The sequence below is a fragment of the Watersipora subatra genome, chromosome 9 (assembly GCF_963576615.1).
Source record: "Watersipora subatra chromosome 9, tzWatSuba1.1, whole genome shotgun sequence".
NCBI lineage: Eukaryota > Metazoa > Bryozoa > Gymnolaemata > Cheilostomatida > Watersiporidae > Watersipora > Watersipora subatra.
In genome coordinates this window covers 37,126,571-37,144,024 of record NC_088716.1, presented here as the reverse complement: position 1 = coordinate 37,144,024, position 17,454 = coordinate 37,126,571, and the positions used below count along the sequence as shown (strand labels likewise).

At 34.9% G+C, this 17,454-nt stretch overlaps 1 protein-coding gene across 1 annotated transcript in view; it reads right to left on the bottom strand.

The window, feature by feature from the left end:
• The window catches only part of LOC137403996 (roquin-1-like), a 66,020-nt gene that overhangs the window by 45,976 nt on the left and 2,590 nt on the right, over window positions 1–17,454 (bottom strand). Inside the window, exons 2-10 of the mRNA XM_068090150.1 lie at window positions 14,234–14,663; window positions 12,478–12,591; window positions 11,023–11,157; window positions 9,424–9,539; window positions 8,712–8,771; window positions 6,640–6,804; window positions 4,950–5,109; window positions 1,959–2,098; window positions 700–799 (exon numbers count right to left, since the gene is read on the bottom strand). Coding sequence (XP_067946251.1) covers window positions 700–799; window positions 1,959–2,098; window positions 4,950–5,109; window positions 6,640–6,804; window positions 8,712–8,771; window positions 9,424–9,539; window positions 11,023–11,157; window positions 12,478–12,591; window positions 14,234–14,636 — 1,393 coding nt within the window. The 5' untranslated portion in view covers window positions 14,637–14,663. The remainder of the gene's footprint in view (window positions 1–699; window positions 800–1,958; window positions 2,099–4,949; window positions 5,110–6,639; window positions 6,805–8,711; window positions 8,772–9,423; window positions 9,540–11,022; window positions 11,158–12,477; window positions 12,592–14,233; window positions 14,664–17,454) is intronic.

Genomic DNA, 17,454 nt, shown 5'->3' with positions numbered 1-17,454 from the left:
CTACAATGTAGTAGAAAAACTCCATAGAGTGTGAATGATTGGAATTTTAATTATTCTGTGCGGTAAATCCTGACATCAAATACAACTGGAGGCTTTTATTTAAAGGGAATTTTGCTTGACTTCATCAGAATATTCACGACTGGAATAGTTCAGCCAAATATATTAGCTAGGAGGGTTAGTTTAAAGTCATTTATCACAGTTTAAGATTTCAAATAAAATCAATGTTTATGCAAATGCTTCATTTGTGTTATTAACGCATCGGCAAAGGACTGTATACACAAACATGTTGGTCTACAGCTTCACAGAAGCTGGCATGTTTACAACTGAGTTGATTCTTAAAACAATAATAGCCAATCCATTTAATTTATTTCAAGCATAATTTATTTGAAATTCGCTTATAATAAATAACGAAGACAAGGTGTTGCACAAACAGATGTTGAACTATTATAGACATAGATATTTTTATTTTTCCCAGATATAAGAAGGCAACCGGTGTCAATTAAAACTCGTCATATCACATTCTAATTAGTTTAGGAAGACAATGAGAAACCGATGTGTGGCCAAATTAAATTTTGTGTTTTTGAAAGCAAAGGAATGCAAGGTTTTGATGAGATGAGCAACATAGGGACGTGTGAGACGTGTCATGTCCAGTATATGTCATCAAAAGTAAGAAGACAAGCAGAAGATAAAAATATGAACCTGTTTTAATTAAGTCGACTGCTTCTCTATTTTGTTCCCATTCTTCCTGTCCAGCTGCTTTAGGAAAATCCACAAAATCACCTTCTCCAATAGATCGGTGCTAAAAACGGTTGATAGGCAATAATAGACAGACAAATAAACTAACTAAATTGCCTGCCTCTAAAGATGCTCGAGGGCTCAAGCTCTCGTGTACTATAGCAAATGTGAAGCCATAATGAGTGTATAGGGACAAACATCTCAAAGTTGCTGAGTTTCTAAGTAATCATACATGGCATGAGGTGGGAGGTTATGAGATGGCATGACATGAGATGGCATCGCATGAGATGGCATGATATGAGATGGTATGGCATGAGATGAGATGGCATGACATGAGATGGCATGACATAAGATGGTATGGCATGAGATGAGATGGCATAAGATGAGATGGCATGAGATGAGATGGCATGACATGAGGTGGCATGACATGAGATGGTATGGCATGAGATGGTATGGTATGAGATGGTATGTTATGAGATGGCATGGCATAAGATGGTATGAGATGTCGCGACATGAGATGGGGTGGCATGAGATGGAGTGACATGAGATGGGGTGGCATGAGATGGCATGACATGGTATGGCATGAGATGGTATGGCATGAGATGAGATGGCATGAGATGAGATGGCATGGTATGAGATGGTATGGTATGAGATGGTATGGCACGAGATGGCGTTATATAAAATGGCACACGAAGCAACAAGAATGAGTACAGGTCTACACATAGGTCATCACACGCCATCTTGTGAGAAGTTTACGTAATATGTTTGTTTTAGTTGACCGTACCCCAACCATATAGGTCTTAAAACTTATCAAATCGACAAGTAAATGCCATTTTGCTAAATAAAAAATTTCTAATATTTCGCAAGTCGCCAGTGACACTCCAACATCCGTAAGTAAGAATAGCTTTCAGAAGGCTGTGAGCCACCCAGCATATCCACTACTGAATCTATTTCAGGTTGAGCTATATTCCTTCACCTAAACTAATAGTGATGATGTGTTCATTGCGGTGAAAGACAAATCTTGATCTTGCGGTCTTCCAGTAAGAATTCAGCCTGGAAAATTACTCCTAAAATGTTTCACTTAAGCCAATGAGGCGCAGACTATAATATAGGAAGGAGGCCCGACAATATAATAAAGGACCTACAATCATTCTACGATTGTATGAATGGGCGATACAAAAGATGAAATAAAAATGTGTGACAATTAGCAAACCCCCACTTACCTTCTGACTGGTTTGAGAAGGCTGTATGAAACTCAGCTTATCTCGACAATGATCTTCAACAAAATGTACAAGAGCTTCAATCACCTTGTCTATCGATTGGAGACTGCTCAGGCAAATCTCAATGGTAATTGGCCCGGCTTCTGCAAACAAAGATACATTTGGCTAGTTATTTCGTTAATGCTTAGTTCTCATACTTGTACAAAGCCTTTACAGGTACCAGAGAAAAAACCATTACTCATGTCTAATACCTTACTCTTAGGACATAAAATCAACTGCTATGTTTAATACTATTAACAAAAACCTAACTCAGATGTGTGATGTCTGCCCAACGCAATATGGATCTAATTAAAAAAATCTATCATGAATTTTTGTATTGATGACAGGGTTCCCTCATTTATCAAAGCTAACAAGGACCAAAACACTCATGATAGGTGAAAATCTGCAAAGTGATGTCACCACAATGTATGTTTTTTGAAAACATTTTTAAAGATATCATTTTTAGCCCCAAATTATAATCTTACTATTACTGTATAGTATTTGTTCATTATTTTAAAGTGATTTCCTGCTTTTCTTTGTTCATTAAACAAGTTTAAGAGTCATAGGCATTTAAAAGGTATGATTAAAGGTGCACAAATGCTTGGCCTGTTTACCCATAAAATGTAATAGATTAACAAAGAACTGTGATGACTTCTATCACAATGTTGCTTGCGGAAGCACCTCCATGGGCCAGAGTATGGGGTTGATCTACGTATTTTAGTTTTTTTACAATTTATTTTAATTTGTCAATGAATATTTTACCGTGAGAATTAGTGAAGCCGGGAAACCAGAACCAGGAAGAAGTGAGGGAACACTGCACTACGTATCACAACACAGTGCTTGAAAATGTCATCAGAAACGTTCAAAGGCATAAATTTAGCACAAAGCTAAGGAGATCCAACAAATAGGAGTTATCCTCTCCATATTGATTTTTGTAAGAAGTAATCAACATGATAATTACTTTACAGGTTGATGACCAGAACATCAATCCAGTGAAAACTGTTCATCTCTCACCAAACACACTTGATAAACATACTAGCCTGCTAAGATTAAATATTGACCAAAATCTAAAGCTAGGTTTGTTAACTTAAAGTAATACTTACCAGTACCCATACATGTAACAATAAAATCATTTATATCTCACAAAAGGTAAGTAAAAAAACATCTATTATTAAAAAATATGCTCTCTTTCATTCACCAATTCAACCATCTATATAAATTGCTAATTAACTTCGTATTTAATATTTTTCATTTCACATTTTATTGTACCTTCCAACCCTGGCAGTCTAGTGTTCTGTGCTATCAGGTTTGCCATGAAAAACTATCAATAAAGTTTTTTTCCAAGTTCCTTCTATATTATTTCTGCTCGCTTGTTCTGTCATAAGACTCAGAACATATGTATATGCACAATTAATTAGCATAGATGTTAGTGTTGGTCTATCAAACTAAATCCTATGAGTTCAAGTCCTGAGAAAAGCAATCTTGCATCCTAGCCTGACTACAGACAGACACACAGACAGACACAGCTCTTGCTACCCTAAAAAGTGTAGCATTTTGTACACCTCCTGTAATCGCAAAATCTATAAGAATATTTTTCATACAATTGTAAGGGATTCGTAATAGAAACCACAATGGCATAAAGATACTTCTTATGTACAGAGAAACCAAAAGCAGGCAATGCATAGAGGATGTCTGAAAGCAGGCAATGCATAGAGGATGTCTGAAAGCATTCTGAATAAACTTGGTCCGCTGTTTGAGATCATTTGCAATATCAGACCAAGTTTTAATTTGCATATTCTTTAGTAAAACAAGTCTGCTGCGCTTTATCGCTGTGATAACATGTGTAATATGTTCAGTTAGAGAATTGATCCTTTAAAAACACATAATTTGAAACACGTAGCCTGATTGTTTAATTAATAAGGGCAAAACAAAAACTATAATTTTAGCGCGAACCCAAAAATTAAGGAGCATCTAATTTTTCACTATCATGGAACTAGTCAAAATAAATGTAAAAATCCATCATGGTGAACTTTTCAATTGTTAGTTGTACTAACAGAAGAAAAAAAAATAAACAATGTTGATGTTTTTCCACATTATCACATACCCTACAAGATGCTTTTACTCGAAGGATTTAAAATTCGCGAATTCATGGGCAGACAATTCTGTGAATGGTTAAAATCCATGAATAATTAGAGCTGTTGGCTTTTTTAAAAGGTATAAAGACTACTAAATAAAATTAAAAACTAGTCACCAGGCGTAGTCAGTAAATATAGCGGAGTTCAAAACTTTTTTGTAACCATCGTCGGGAGTTAGAGTTGCATCCATTGTCAATGCATCACAATTCTTTACAAAATTACTCAAGGTGGTCACAATTTTTTCAGAATTCAGCGTGGAGTCGTCATCCCAAAAGTAGCTCTGGCAGCTTTTCACTGTGAAATCACCTCCGACAACTTCTAATACTGAAGTTGATGAAATTGACAATGATGATTCTGATTGAGACATTATGGCATGTATATGATTTGCAATGCAGATATGTCTACATATAGAATGGAAAAGTCAAATAGAAAGTTAAACTATACACATGTGAAGGTTTTGCACTCTATTGCTAGCTGGATTCACAAATTAATTCACTCGCGTATGTGTTCCTCCGCAAATAAAATAGTATGCAAAAAATGCATGAAAAGACAACTTCCCCGAAATATAACTCCATGAATAATATTACTTTGTAGCGTAATTCAACATAATCTAACAGAGTGCTACTGCATACATGCTAAGAGAGCAAGTGAAACCTGCCAGAGATTTCAGGTCACAAGTCTGCGAATTTGAGGCTGATTGGGTGCATATGCCAAGGGCTGGTTTTTGTGCCTTTCAAACAGGCACAAATAATTAGGCGGAGATACTCTTACTAGTCAACGGTGTAAGCTATTGAAATTAAGCAGCCGAATATGCGCCTACCAGTAAGCTCAGCAATCCTCAGCAGGGATTCTTTAAGTGATGTCAGGTTGGCGGGGTTGTTGGTCCGCCCTACGGCTATGAGGAACTCTGATATGCTCTGTTTGAATGACTGGGGGGTCTGTATCTTGTCTATGATTGACTGCATCTTTGGCTTATGGTGCTAAGTATAAAGCATAAAGATTAGACAAGAAAATGTTTCAGAATGGTGCATTATGGAATCTTCAAGAATTATAGTCACGGTGTTAGATCAAAATGATATATTAGAATATACAAATCCCAAAACATCTTATAATTTGTTTGTCTTAAAGAGGATGAGGTCGCAGTTAGGCAACAGTTCAAGGCAGTTGATGACTTGAGTACATACGGAATAGGCAACAGTTCAAGGCAGTTGATGACTTGAGTACATACGGAATACAATATAATCGTTCAATATATAAATCTCAGTGTTTGTCGTTTGTCTATTTGTTGGTCTGTCGCTTGTGTGTCCAGTTATAGCGACACAATTTTGAGAACAAAACAACCGGTTCAGACTGGATATAAACTTGGAATCTACAGATGTGCAGACAGGTGTCCTAAACCACTATACTATGCGTCCAACTGACCGTAGCAATGAGTGGTAGTGAGCATACTTATGCACCTGTCAATCTTCAACTCCAATTGGTGAAAATACTCCTGCTTCAGCTAGCATGCTTAAAGATCATAATCTTTTTTCCTAACGTTGGCTCAAGTTGTATTAACAGCTCTTATTGGAGTTCACAAGTTACTCAAATTCATTGGGTAAAGAAACTTGAGTCGATTAAAAATAAATTTTCTATGCAAAACTTTTCTTATTACCCGTGCATTCATCTAGGTACTTAATGAATGAACATACCATAAAATGTAAATGCGGCCGATGTACCCTGAGAGCTTATCGAAATCGAGTGGAAAATGTTGAATAATGATTTGTTGCTGTTCATACTGAACAGCAACAAATCTGAGAAACAATGGTAAGGCACATCACACTTTTTGTGAATTGCTTTGAAAAATTTTTCTTTGTTCGAGCACTGCTGAACTTATTTCTTATACCTTACACTAACTTTTAAATATGAGCAAAAGTTTTCCTCAAAATATTTAAAGATGTATACATTTACAAGTGCATTATATTTAGTTTATCAATAGAGTAGTTAAGCTTTCAATTGGCTGATTAATACAATGAAGCTTCCCATTGGTGAATGAGTATGACAATTAGGTTTCCTATTTGGTGATCAGCATGATTATAAAGGTTGACACACAGAGTTAGAAAGCTTTCATTTGGCTGACAAATATATATGATTACGGTTCCGATTGATTGACAAATATAAAAGTACAGCCTTGGTTGATTGATAAAGACTTGATGCATTGATTTTTACATAATATTTTTTTAATCCAGCAACAACATTTCAGTTGTTAAGTGGTTACATAATCCTTTAGCGAATGCAAGTTTGGGCAGTGATGTCAGCTGGTGGTAATACTCTGTGTTAAAGTTATAAAGGCAGCATGTTCTCTTAGCGTATGTAGTTTACAAAAGGAAAATAGAAGCAAAAGCTATAACAAAAAAAACTAGTTTGCCATAACACCAGGCTTTTTGTGAGTTGGCAATATGAATACAAAGTGCCCTCCACAACAGGAGATATCTAATAGAGAACCATGGCAAAACACGTTGAAATCTCACCATGTCACCATAAAGAAGGGAACTCCATTGATCAGGGGCGATCCTCAGACCCGCCTCATGAGCAATCTGTATGATCTGTTTGTCATGCTCTATCCGCAGCTGATCGTATGTGCAGTACTCCTCCTTGAGCTGCATGAGAGAAGACTCATTCTCTCTCTTCATCACCTGACATCAATAGAGTTATATTAACAGCACATTTTTAGATATGACTCATTCTCTGTCTTCATTACTTGCCATCAATGACTCATTCTGTCTCTTCATCACTTGACATCAATAGAGTTATATCAACAGCACATTTTTAGATATGAAAAAGCTGTTCATTGCTATAAATTTACAGATATGAGCAGGATGATTTGTAGTAGCTATAGCATTGTGCAGCTGCTGAAAGATGTTATGAATAGAAGAGGTCTGGCACCAGGAAGTGTAAGTCAACAAAAAATTTAGTTGGGTAGTAATGGTTTAATACTTGTCATACTCATATCGTTCAAAGAATTAACTATTAGCCGTTAGACAATATGAGAATGAAAAACTAGATGATAATATTAGCCAAAATATTGCTAGCTGCTATTGGCTGTGCCAATGGCAAGCTGTGATTGGCTGTATCAATAGCAAGCTGTGATTAGCTGTGTCAATCCCTAGCTGCTATTGGCTATCAAATGATCTCAATTCTAATGGATTGCTAATTAGAAATGTAATTTTTATTACTAAAAACTGAATTTGGAAAATAACCAATCAAATCACCGAGCATAGGCAGACCTTGAATAAAAACTAAAAGAATGTTCTAAATTATGGTAAAAAAGAAACAGATAGCTGGTGATTGGTTAAGAGGTGAATAGAGGTAACCATAAAGTTAATCTAGATAATAATATATCAGTAGCGGTAGAACTAGCTATTCAATGCTGATTGTAAAAAATGATAGTAGTTTTTACAATGCGTGAAGCACATCATAGTATTTAAATTTGCCGTACCGTTCAAAGATGCAGTCAGAAGCATTCAACATTCGCAGGCAAGCATAATGTACCACTTGATGTACCACAGACACATTTAGTATAAGTTAACATGATATTAGATTCCAGGGATTACGTGAATGTCACAATTTCCATAACATTTCTATAATTCATTTCCATAATATTTCCATAATTCATTTCCATATTATCTCAATTTGCTTAACATTTCCCTATTTCGTTTCCATATTATTTCCATTTCCATAACATTTCCATATTATTTCCATTTCCATAGCATTTCAATAATTCAATTCCATATTATTTCCAAATCCATACCATTTCCATAATTAATTTCCATAATTAATTTCCATTTCCATGACATTTCCATAATTAATTTCCATATTATTTCCATTTCTATACCATTTCCATAAATAATTTCTATATTATTTACGTTTCTATTACACTGATTTTCGCTACATTGCCATTGTTTTCATGCTCATTATTTCATTTTATGTATACACTTAGCACTTTAAATATTCTTTCATTTAAATACACGCCTATACAGACGTATTAGCCAGTATAACTTGCCTCTGTTTATATCTTGGATTACGTGTATGTTACAATTTCCATTTCCATATTATTTCCATTTCCATAACATTTCCATAATTCATTTTCATATTATGCCCATTTCCATAATTCATTTTCATATTATGTCCAATTCCATAATTCATTTCCATTTTCATAACATTTCCATAATGAATTTCCGTATATTTCTCATTTCCATAAGATTTCTATTATTCATTTCCATATTATTTCCATTTCCATATTTCTAAAATGAAATATCCATTTCCATGAAGTTATGGAAATATTTATGTTTCTGGAAATGGCAAAGTAAACATTTCCATAATATGTTTAGCGATCCCTGTTAAATTCATACGCAAGTCTGGCACTACTGTCCATGTCATGCCATGTCCACATCCTGTCCATGGCTCATCAGTACAAATAATGTATAGAAGACAACTCCATACCCGAAATCGACAGCCGAAATTTTTACCGATACTACAGGTGGAAAAGCTTACTTAGTAAAAAGCATCCTAAAACTAGCATAGACATAAAGAGGATTTGTACCTTGAAACAACTGGCTCTGTAAAGTAACTGAACCACATGTCCAATGGCTGTCTTGCTTGCCTGCAATCATTCATAGACATCAACAGACAACAACATACAGATTATGCATAAACTCCAAACAAGCAGATAATAAATAGTGCATGAGCAGTTTGCAGAGCAGATGCACACAAATGAGTAATGGAAAAATGAGAAATTCTATTAGACTTCAAAGCTATGGGATAAAAATTGACTGAGTAATTGAAAACTGGATTGCGCGCATAGTGAAATAAACAGTGCAGTGTTCTCAGCACATGTTTGTCAGTGCTAGCTGCATAAAAATTAATTTTGAGTTCTCTGTCCATTTTGTTTGTAATGAATTGCCTGAAAATTCCATTTTCTGCCAGAATTGTGAGCAGCATGTATCAAGTGAGAGAAAAAGAATGCCTTTGGAGTACTAAAGTTGGCATATATCCTGCACAATTATAATATTAATATAAATACGAAATTATTGCAATATTACTACATATTAATATCAAATTTTCTATCCTGTGCTCAAAGAATGGACATATAAAAATTGCAACTAATTCTGAAAATAGTATTGCCACCTGATGAAAATAATCCACTTAACTGCTTCCTTACTGTCTAATAACCGTCTCTCTTTATTGTTCCAACAAATAAAGTGCATCAGACCTAATTTCTAAGTTGAAAAAATATAAAATGGTAAAAGATCAACCTGAGGATATTTCTCATGAAGCCTTTGTACCACAAATAACACGAGTACTTTACGGGACAGGGCAGAGCCATCTTCAAGAGCCATGAGTATTAGTCGGATCACTTCCTCTTGCATGGCTACAATCGTATAATACATGGACAACACTCTTACAGTATATCTCTATTATTACCCAACTGCAAACTACACATTAGATCAATAACTTTGTTGAATATCACCGAGGTTTGAATCTGACAATAGATAAACACGTGAGAGAAGATAATTACCTTCAATCATAGGAGGCGAGTTTACTGAAAATATTCATTTTAAAATAACAGATAGACAACTCTATGAAGGTGTTTTCATAGTTCATAACAATAATAAGTAATGTAACATGAAATGCGAGAGAAGACAGTTCTATGGCACAGAGAAGGACACACAAATAGACCTCTAATACAAGTGATTACAGTTCTATGGCACAGAGAAGGACACACAAATAGATCTCGAATACAAGTGATTACGCATAGATAGAAGGCAAGCGCGTGCTTACAACCATGAGCGATAGTGGCAAAAAGTAAAAATAAACATTTAAACTAAAAATTAAAAAAAATTACCAAATTTGAGTCCTTCTGAGAACATAACTCTATGAAATATCAACATATAACTCTATGGAATACTAAAAATTAGCTATGAAATATTAACTCTTTCATTACTGCGCTAAAATCGCTATTCTGACCAAATTAATTGAAACAAATTTTCGGAAATTCGATATACAATCGAATATTGTATTCTTCGAATACTGTAATCTACATTGATTCTCGAGTATTTATGCAATATCTCAAGAATCAATGTAGATATGTTTTTACTGTAAAATGAATCGTACTCAAAACAAAATTCTCTACATAAGATGTATAAAATTGTTTAGTGAATTGCATTCTCGCAAAATTTCTGACACTTCCTTTGCATTGAAAGAATGCGGTGAATTTATTATTGCCATGAAGATAGCGATTTAGCTTTCCCATTTCGAAAAATGATTAGAAATGGAATTGCTTGGGAAAAAGATTTTGAATTGGTTGCGCGTGATTGGCAACAAAATCGTTTCGTTGGATACAAAATTTGATTGGTCTAGCTAATGTGCAGGCTTCGTAATAAAACGAAAAGTGATACCCTATTGATAAGCCGATACATCGGCTTACGATCTGTACTTCTATTACCGCGATAACCGTTACATCAGCTTACGGTAGCGAAAGAGTTAATAAATAACTCATAGAATGTTAATAAATAAATCTATGGAATAATAATAAATAAATCTATGAAATATTAATAAATAACTCTATGGAGTATTAAAAAATAACTCTACGGTATAAAAAGAAAGTATGGCTATAGGCTGAATGTCAATACAAAGGGTGAATCTAGGTATATGGGTTGTTAGATATGTAAGGTCTAAGCTAATAGTTTAGTATGTAGCTATATAAATATTAAGTGTGAACTCCCAAAAATGCTCATTTATGAGAAACAGCAAATAACTCTATGGACATGCTGATTTTAACATGTTTACAATGGCAACTAATATTGAAATAAGAGATACTATTGCTTCAGAGGTAATACAATAACAAAAATAACCTGGTCCAAGAAACTGGCAGCCTCGAGATCTGACAGCTCCCCAGAGATTTCCTCCCAGCTGGTGTGGCTGATGTTGTAGTATCATTTCAGTTATGCATCGTTCCCCCAGAGACTTAACGCAGCGCCCAAATCTTTCTAAAAGAACAGAGTAAAATCAAGCTTAAAGAATAGAGAAAGCATAATATTATTATGCTTTATTAGTTATCTTGAGGTGTTGACTGATGTTCTAAAAAAAGAATCAAGGAGATTGACCCACTAGAAGCTGAGATATAGCCAGCCAAACACAGGTCTACCTAATAAAGAATCAGAGGAAAACGCTTCGAAAATACCGAAAACTGTGACGTATAAAATCGACTTAATGTTCATGTGCCGGAGTTGTGCACCCTTACCGCCGTTACGTATAATGATTGTTTTGGCTACGAGATGTGAAAAGCTTCTCGCGATAGTAAATAGTTTACAGACTAGCTCTGGTTTCTCAGGAAAATCAAGCAAATATTGTGTGGTAAAGGCAGTTGCCCACAACCCCTCGCCGTGATTTGTCAAAACAGAAGAGCAGATTTTGACTATTGTGCTTCAAATTTTAACTCGATCTCCACGGATATGCTCCGAAGATCCTCTGTTTAACGAACGGCGCGTGTATAGTCTATATGCGACATCCGCGATTGCAAGTCGTTTAGAATAAGAAATGAGAATGTGAATTTTTGTTCATTCATCATTTTTCTATTGTGCATCTACTGCAGCATTTAGTTGATTTTCATGAATATCGTCACTATTAACAGACTGTAAGTTCACTACAGCCATAATCTTAAAAAGAATAACTTGACCGTGCTGCTCTTGCTGTAAAAAAAGAAAACGATAACTTTTGATTTGATTTTTCTATTGATCTATTATCATATCTATGATTATTTTTTATGATTAATATTATAATCATAATGCATATTATACAAAATAATAATATAACTGCGTATAGAATAAATGATGTAACTAATATAATTTGTAGAAAGTGATAGCAGAATGTTGCGAAATAATAGATGCGTGTAATTATTTTATTCTAAAACTAATCTACACGTCGGAGGGACTGGTTCGGAATTCTCAGAGCAATGATTGTTAGGCCCAATCTGATTGTTCTATACTTCCAGGGATTAAACCAATTAAAACGCCGTGATTTTTATAGGAGAGCGCATTAGTTGGCTTAATTGACCAATGGCACACAAGTCGATTTCATACGTCATATATTGATGACTACCAAAAAACTTATGTTTTTTTGGTAGACCTGTGTTTGGCTGGCTATATCTCAGCTTCTGGTTGGTCAATCTCCTTGATTCTTTTTTTAGAACATCAGTCAACACCTCAAGATAAATAATAAAGCATAAAAATATTATGCTTTCTCTATTCTTTAAAATGACTACATGGGAAGAAATAGAATACTGACATGTTTAGACTAAAAGTCCATACCTCTGCCTGAAGAAGTAATCAGCTGACATGTAACCAATGATAAGAGCTTCTTCTGCATGGGTCTGCTGAGAGTGACACCGCCAGAAGTGTTGATGTAAGCGCAGCTACTCATTTCTGCAGGACAAAGTGGATCCTGTTGTAACCCATTCTATTTAGTTGAACAATGGTGAGGCAATTGAATGCTAATGTTATGCAATCGAGCGTATCGAACAGCGAAAGTGTACAGCATGTCAATGCGAATAGCAAATACACTACTGGCTGTAAGTAGCGTCATAGCAAATCTCTGAACAGCAAATTGGTATAACCAACATTCAAAAAAAGTAAATACTGCAAAATGCTTTGGTCAACAAAAGAGGTGATAACAGTTGCAATATCAAAATACTTCGTATTTTAAAAGGCACCGACAAACAGCTGTATGGATGGTTTAGACAGCTGAGTTGGTTTTGTAGATGGACCAATCAAATTGCCGGATAAGAGAAATTTGATCGGTTTCAACTAGTATTATAACAATAGGACTAGATTTTGACTAGTGCTATTGACTATGTGCTTGCTAATCTAGCTGAAAAAACAGATCTGTCAAACATCGGTACAATGTTGTTAAAGAAAAAACTGAAAACATGTTGTGGTCAGCAACACCAGACAGCTATCACAAAGGCGCCATAAAATAAGACTCCACAGAAATGCACTACTAGGGAATGCTTCTCATCGCAGGAAAAATAAAAAACCAATTATGATAAAATCATGAATGTTTTAAAATTTGTAAAGCAATATCTGAAACTCAATTGGCTGACAGATCCAGTTTGAAGGAAACACCGTCTTCTCAGAAATCAGTTCATACTGTGATAAATACTCATATCTTTATTTAGCCAAATATTGTTAATCTCTGCCCATGATGGACTGTAACAACTGTAAATACATAGGCCTATGCAGTTCAATAGCTACCAATAGAACTTTAATGTTGGCTCAAATATTCTAGACATTCAACAAAAAGCTAAGCCTACAACAGTTTTAAGAGGCTCAACACATGGGGTTTGGCATTGTGTAATGCATGAATGGTTTACTTCTGAGTGGTGCTTGTCAAAATAGCTACATATACAAACCACTAGCTGAATGACCTGCGTTGCACGGGTATTAAAACAGCTTATATACATTACCTACATTACCTTTGCACTACATTACTTGGAACTGTTCATAAGATGTTTCTATTAGTCGTGCAAAACCTGGCATTCGCCTAATGAGGAAGATTCCATGTATGTATGACGTATGTGTGATGTAACATCGTTGTGCATATTTTAATAATAATTTTAATCATGAATATCTTCACGATTATTTACCACTATGCTCAGCTGAATGTGTAGTCTAGTGGATAAGCAAGATGCCTTCAGAACTGGAGGCTCCGAGATGAAATCCTCTGCAAAGTGGATTTTTGTTACTATAACATTATGGCTGTAACTGGACAGATGACAGATCCTGATGTTTATTTACCGGTATATAGATACAGCCTAAATAACTCACATATTACTGATATTAAAGTTTTGACACAGAACCTGCGCTAAATCCAGAATGAACTTAATTGCTTTTGTTTTTATTCAGGTAATATACGATATGAGGCCTATTATAGAAGTGGCTTTGCAACTGTGTAACCGGAAGACAATGGAAACGAGTGAGCCGGTTGAATCAAAAGGGAAAACATAAGGTAATCACAAGAATAAAATATGCTCAGGATAGTCACTTTAAAATGTGTAGTGAACCAAACCTTTAGTATGAAGTGGACCAGTCAATCCTGCATTAACTGTGGCACACTTCAGGTAGCCACCAAACTTCTCTAATATTCTGGAACATTCCACGAATGAATTCCTTTCAGATTCCAGCGCGAAACATCTCTTGGTAGCCTCAACCAACTTCTCAAAGCCATTTACCTCACGTGTGCCTGCAGCCACTAATAGTGCGCTATTGGGAGGAAAGTTTAACATGTCAGGAGTTATTTTATCTTTAGAGTCTACAGGACAAGGTCTACTATCGGCGTGTAGCCTCGTGAGGCAGGGTCTGCATAGAGTGTGGCTACACTCTAGACTGATGGGCAGATGAACCTCGGCATCAAAGTCCTGTTTGCAGTGTAAACAACTCCCAAATTCTGTCCACACAGTATGTCGTGCCATTCCAGCTCAATAATGTATGCTCATTAGCTATAACACAAAAAAGATTTCTTTAGAATAACCACATTAAGAAAAAAAGTTCGTTAGTCGATTACGTAAGTGGCTTCGAGAAAAACAATTGAAAGTTAAACCAGAATACATCGCATACAGTGGTAAACATTAAAATTCTAATGTACTTATCATGCGAATGCAAATAACTTTACTGAATAATAGCTGTAGTTTATCATAATTACTAGACTTCCAGACACCAACTGACAGCGCAACAGTGGCAATTGCAATATGGGTAAAGGAGACCAGTGTGAAATGTAGCTTGGGATTTACAGACTTACTGCCCGGGTAATAACCGGGTAAAAGTCTTTGGACAAAAAATTGATGTGTATTTAACATACAACAACATTTGCCATTCTAACTCTCAAATACATATCATGGAGATATGTGTTTTGTGTAGTTGAAATAAATTAAGAAAGAAAATAAAAACAACTGTAAAAATTTTCAAACTGTGTCAAACAACTGTGACTTTCAAACTTCATATCACGAGGAAAAAGTTTTGTGCAGGACAACTAAATTAAAAATAAATAAAACAACTGTAAAGGTTTTCAAATGACTGTAAATTTAAAATTTCATAATTTGAAAGAAGTGCTTTGTTGAAATAAATTAGAAGGAAAAATAAAAATGTAAATGTGGTTAAATGTAAATGTGCAATCAATAGCAGCAAGTATTGGCTAAATATAGTCTATTTCGTTACAATTACAATTAAAAATAATTTGGTATACAATTATATGATTGCAGTTCATTTCAGTGTTGGCATGCAAAAATTAGCATGTAGGCTAATATTGTAGGCTATAGACGTACATAGAGTGGTATAGAAATCCATTGTCATCATCTAAAGCAATCACCTCCTGGTAAAAACCATCATCATTAAAAATAGTACCAAAATTCTATGTTAACCTTAGTAACTATTGGTACCTAACATGACTTTAGTGCATTTTGTGGTTGATCTGCGGGGCCAAGATAATATAAATTTACAATGTACCATGTGGAGAGTTTTTACCTTCGAGACAGACGTGTAACATAAATGCTGAATCTAACTTTAATGAATTTAGTTTACTGAACACATACTTTAAAAAAGTTTTAGTATTTTAGTAAACTTTCAACTTTTAACAGAAATTTAATCATTGCGGAACGCTTTTTTTATAACGCATACCGGATATACCGTATAATGGATAACTCGCCATGGCGAGTTCAGCGACGTATATCTTTTAATAATGTACATAGTACACAAATCATCGAATTTTAAATTGGAAATAAATTATTGTTGATGTTGTGGGGCGGAATAAATTAGCTTTAACGAAAAATAAAATGAAGCATCATGTCGCATAACAGGTCCCACAAATATTTCTTAACAGAGGCATCGTAACGCGTTGGCGCAAGGCTAAAATAATTAGCTTGCGCATTGGGTATGTCGCATATGGAAACATTTTTTATCAATATGCCGTGCTAGCTCGGAGGTAGAAGGTCCAAATAAAAAACATGTCGATGCATTTGTCGTGAGTTCAAATCCATCATAACTAGAATTTTAATAGCTAAAGCAAGAATTCAGACAGACGTACGACATATCCACAGACACACTTTGAGAAATATATATAGATTGCCATTTTATAGAACAACACAGGAGTAATTTTGTAATGTTCCTGTTAAATACACAAATACCGTAAAACCTCTAATTGAATGTCACGACGCGCTATTTTTCAACCCTTCTTCTATAGTGGCGATCAATTGGGGGTGGTGTTCAAATAGAGGCTGGCATTGTATTTTTAAAATAGCTCGTCAAAATTTCGGAAGATAAATTTCGACCATTTACAGGAGAACCGAATGTTGCCTATATTTTGCCCTCTTTTTCCTGTGAAGCGATATTAGACCTTTTGGATGCAATAAATCTGCTAACTTCCAATTTGTCTAAGCTTTCTTAATAAATATGCAGTGAGAAACCGAGAAATATCTCTACCAATTGATATCTATTGCTTGCAATTAACCTGTAATGATATTATAATTGCGTCTTGCTTTGAAATTTGTTACAGCTTTCAATTTTTATTTCATCGTAAATTTAAAAACATCTTTTTATTTATATCTATATTTACCAATGTAGCATAAATGCTCATTGCACTCATTGATATGTTTGCAAAAATTTGCAGCGAAAACTAGCTTTTTATGTACAATAAAATAGGTATTACGAGCGTCAATCAATCGTAAGATTAGATTACCGCAATGATGCTATCAAAGAATAAGCTAGAAGTCTGCAAACTTTATAAGTTATATAATGATAATCTATTAACTTCTACAAATATATATTTACAGTGACATAAACAAACTACGAACATAATTATATTACATGCAGAAACAAAAATTAACATTTTTAAAACAAAAATGTTTGCATCGTTCACTAGGATAGCTGCGTTCTGATTGTTAATTTTGATGGAATGAACATCTTCTGGTTGTCTAATACCTTCCGCAATGGCTTCTGACCTTAATCTTTTTCTGCAGTGCTGAACTGGTCGGTATTTACATTATTAGTAATTTTTTTCTCTTTTATTTGTATATTCAAATTTAGAGAATCGCATATATCTTCTCTGTACATCATCCCATGTTAACAAAAGTCAGTGGAGGCAGCTATAGACATGTTCTCTTCCCAATGCACCCACTGACTTCATGATGTTCATCCTACTGAGTTGGGATGAACATTTTGGTTACTCAGAATCATTTGTGGCACTTTGAAGCACAAAGGGTATGGGGCAAGTTGCAACACGTTTCAATTATAAGAATG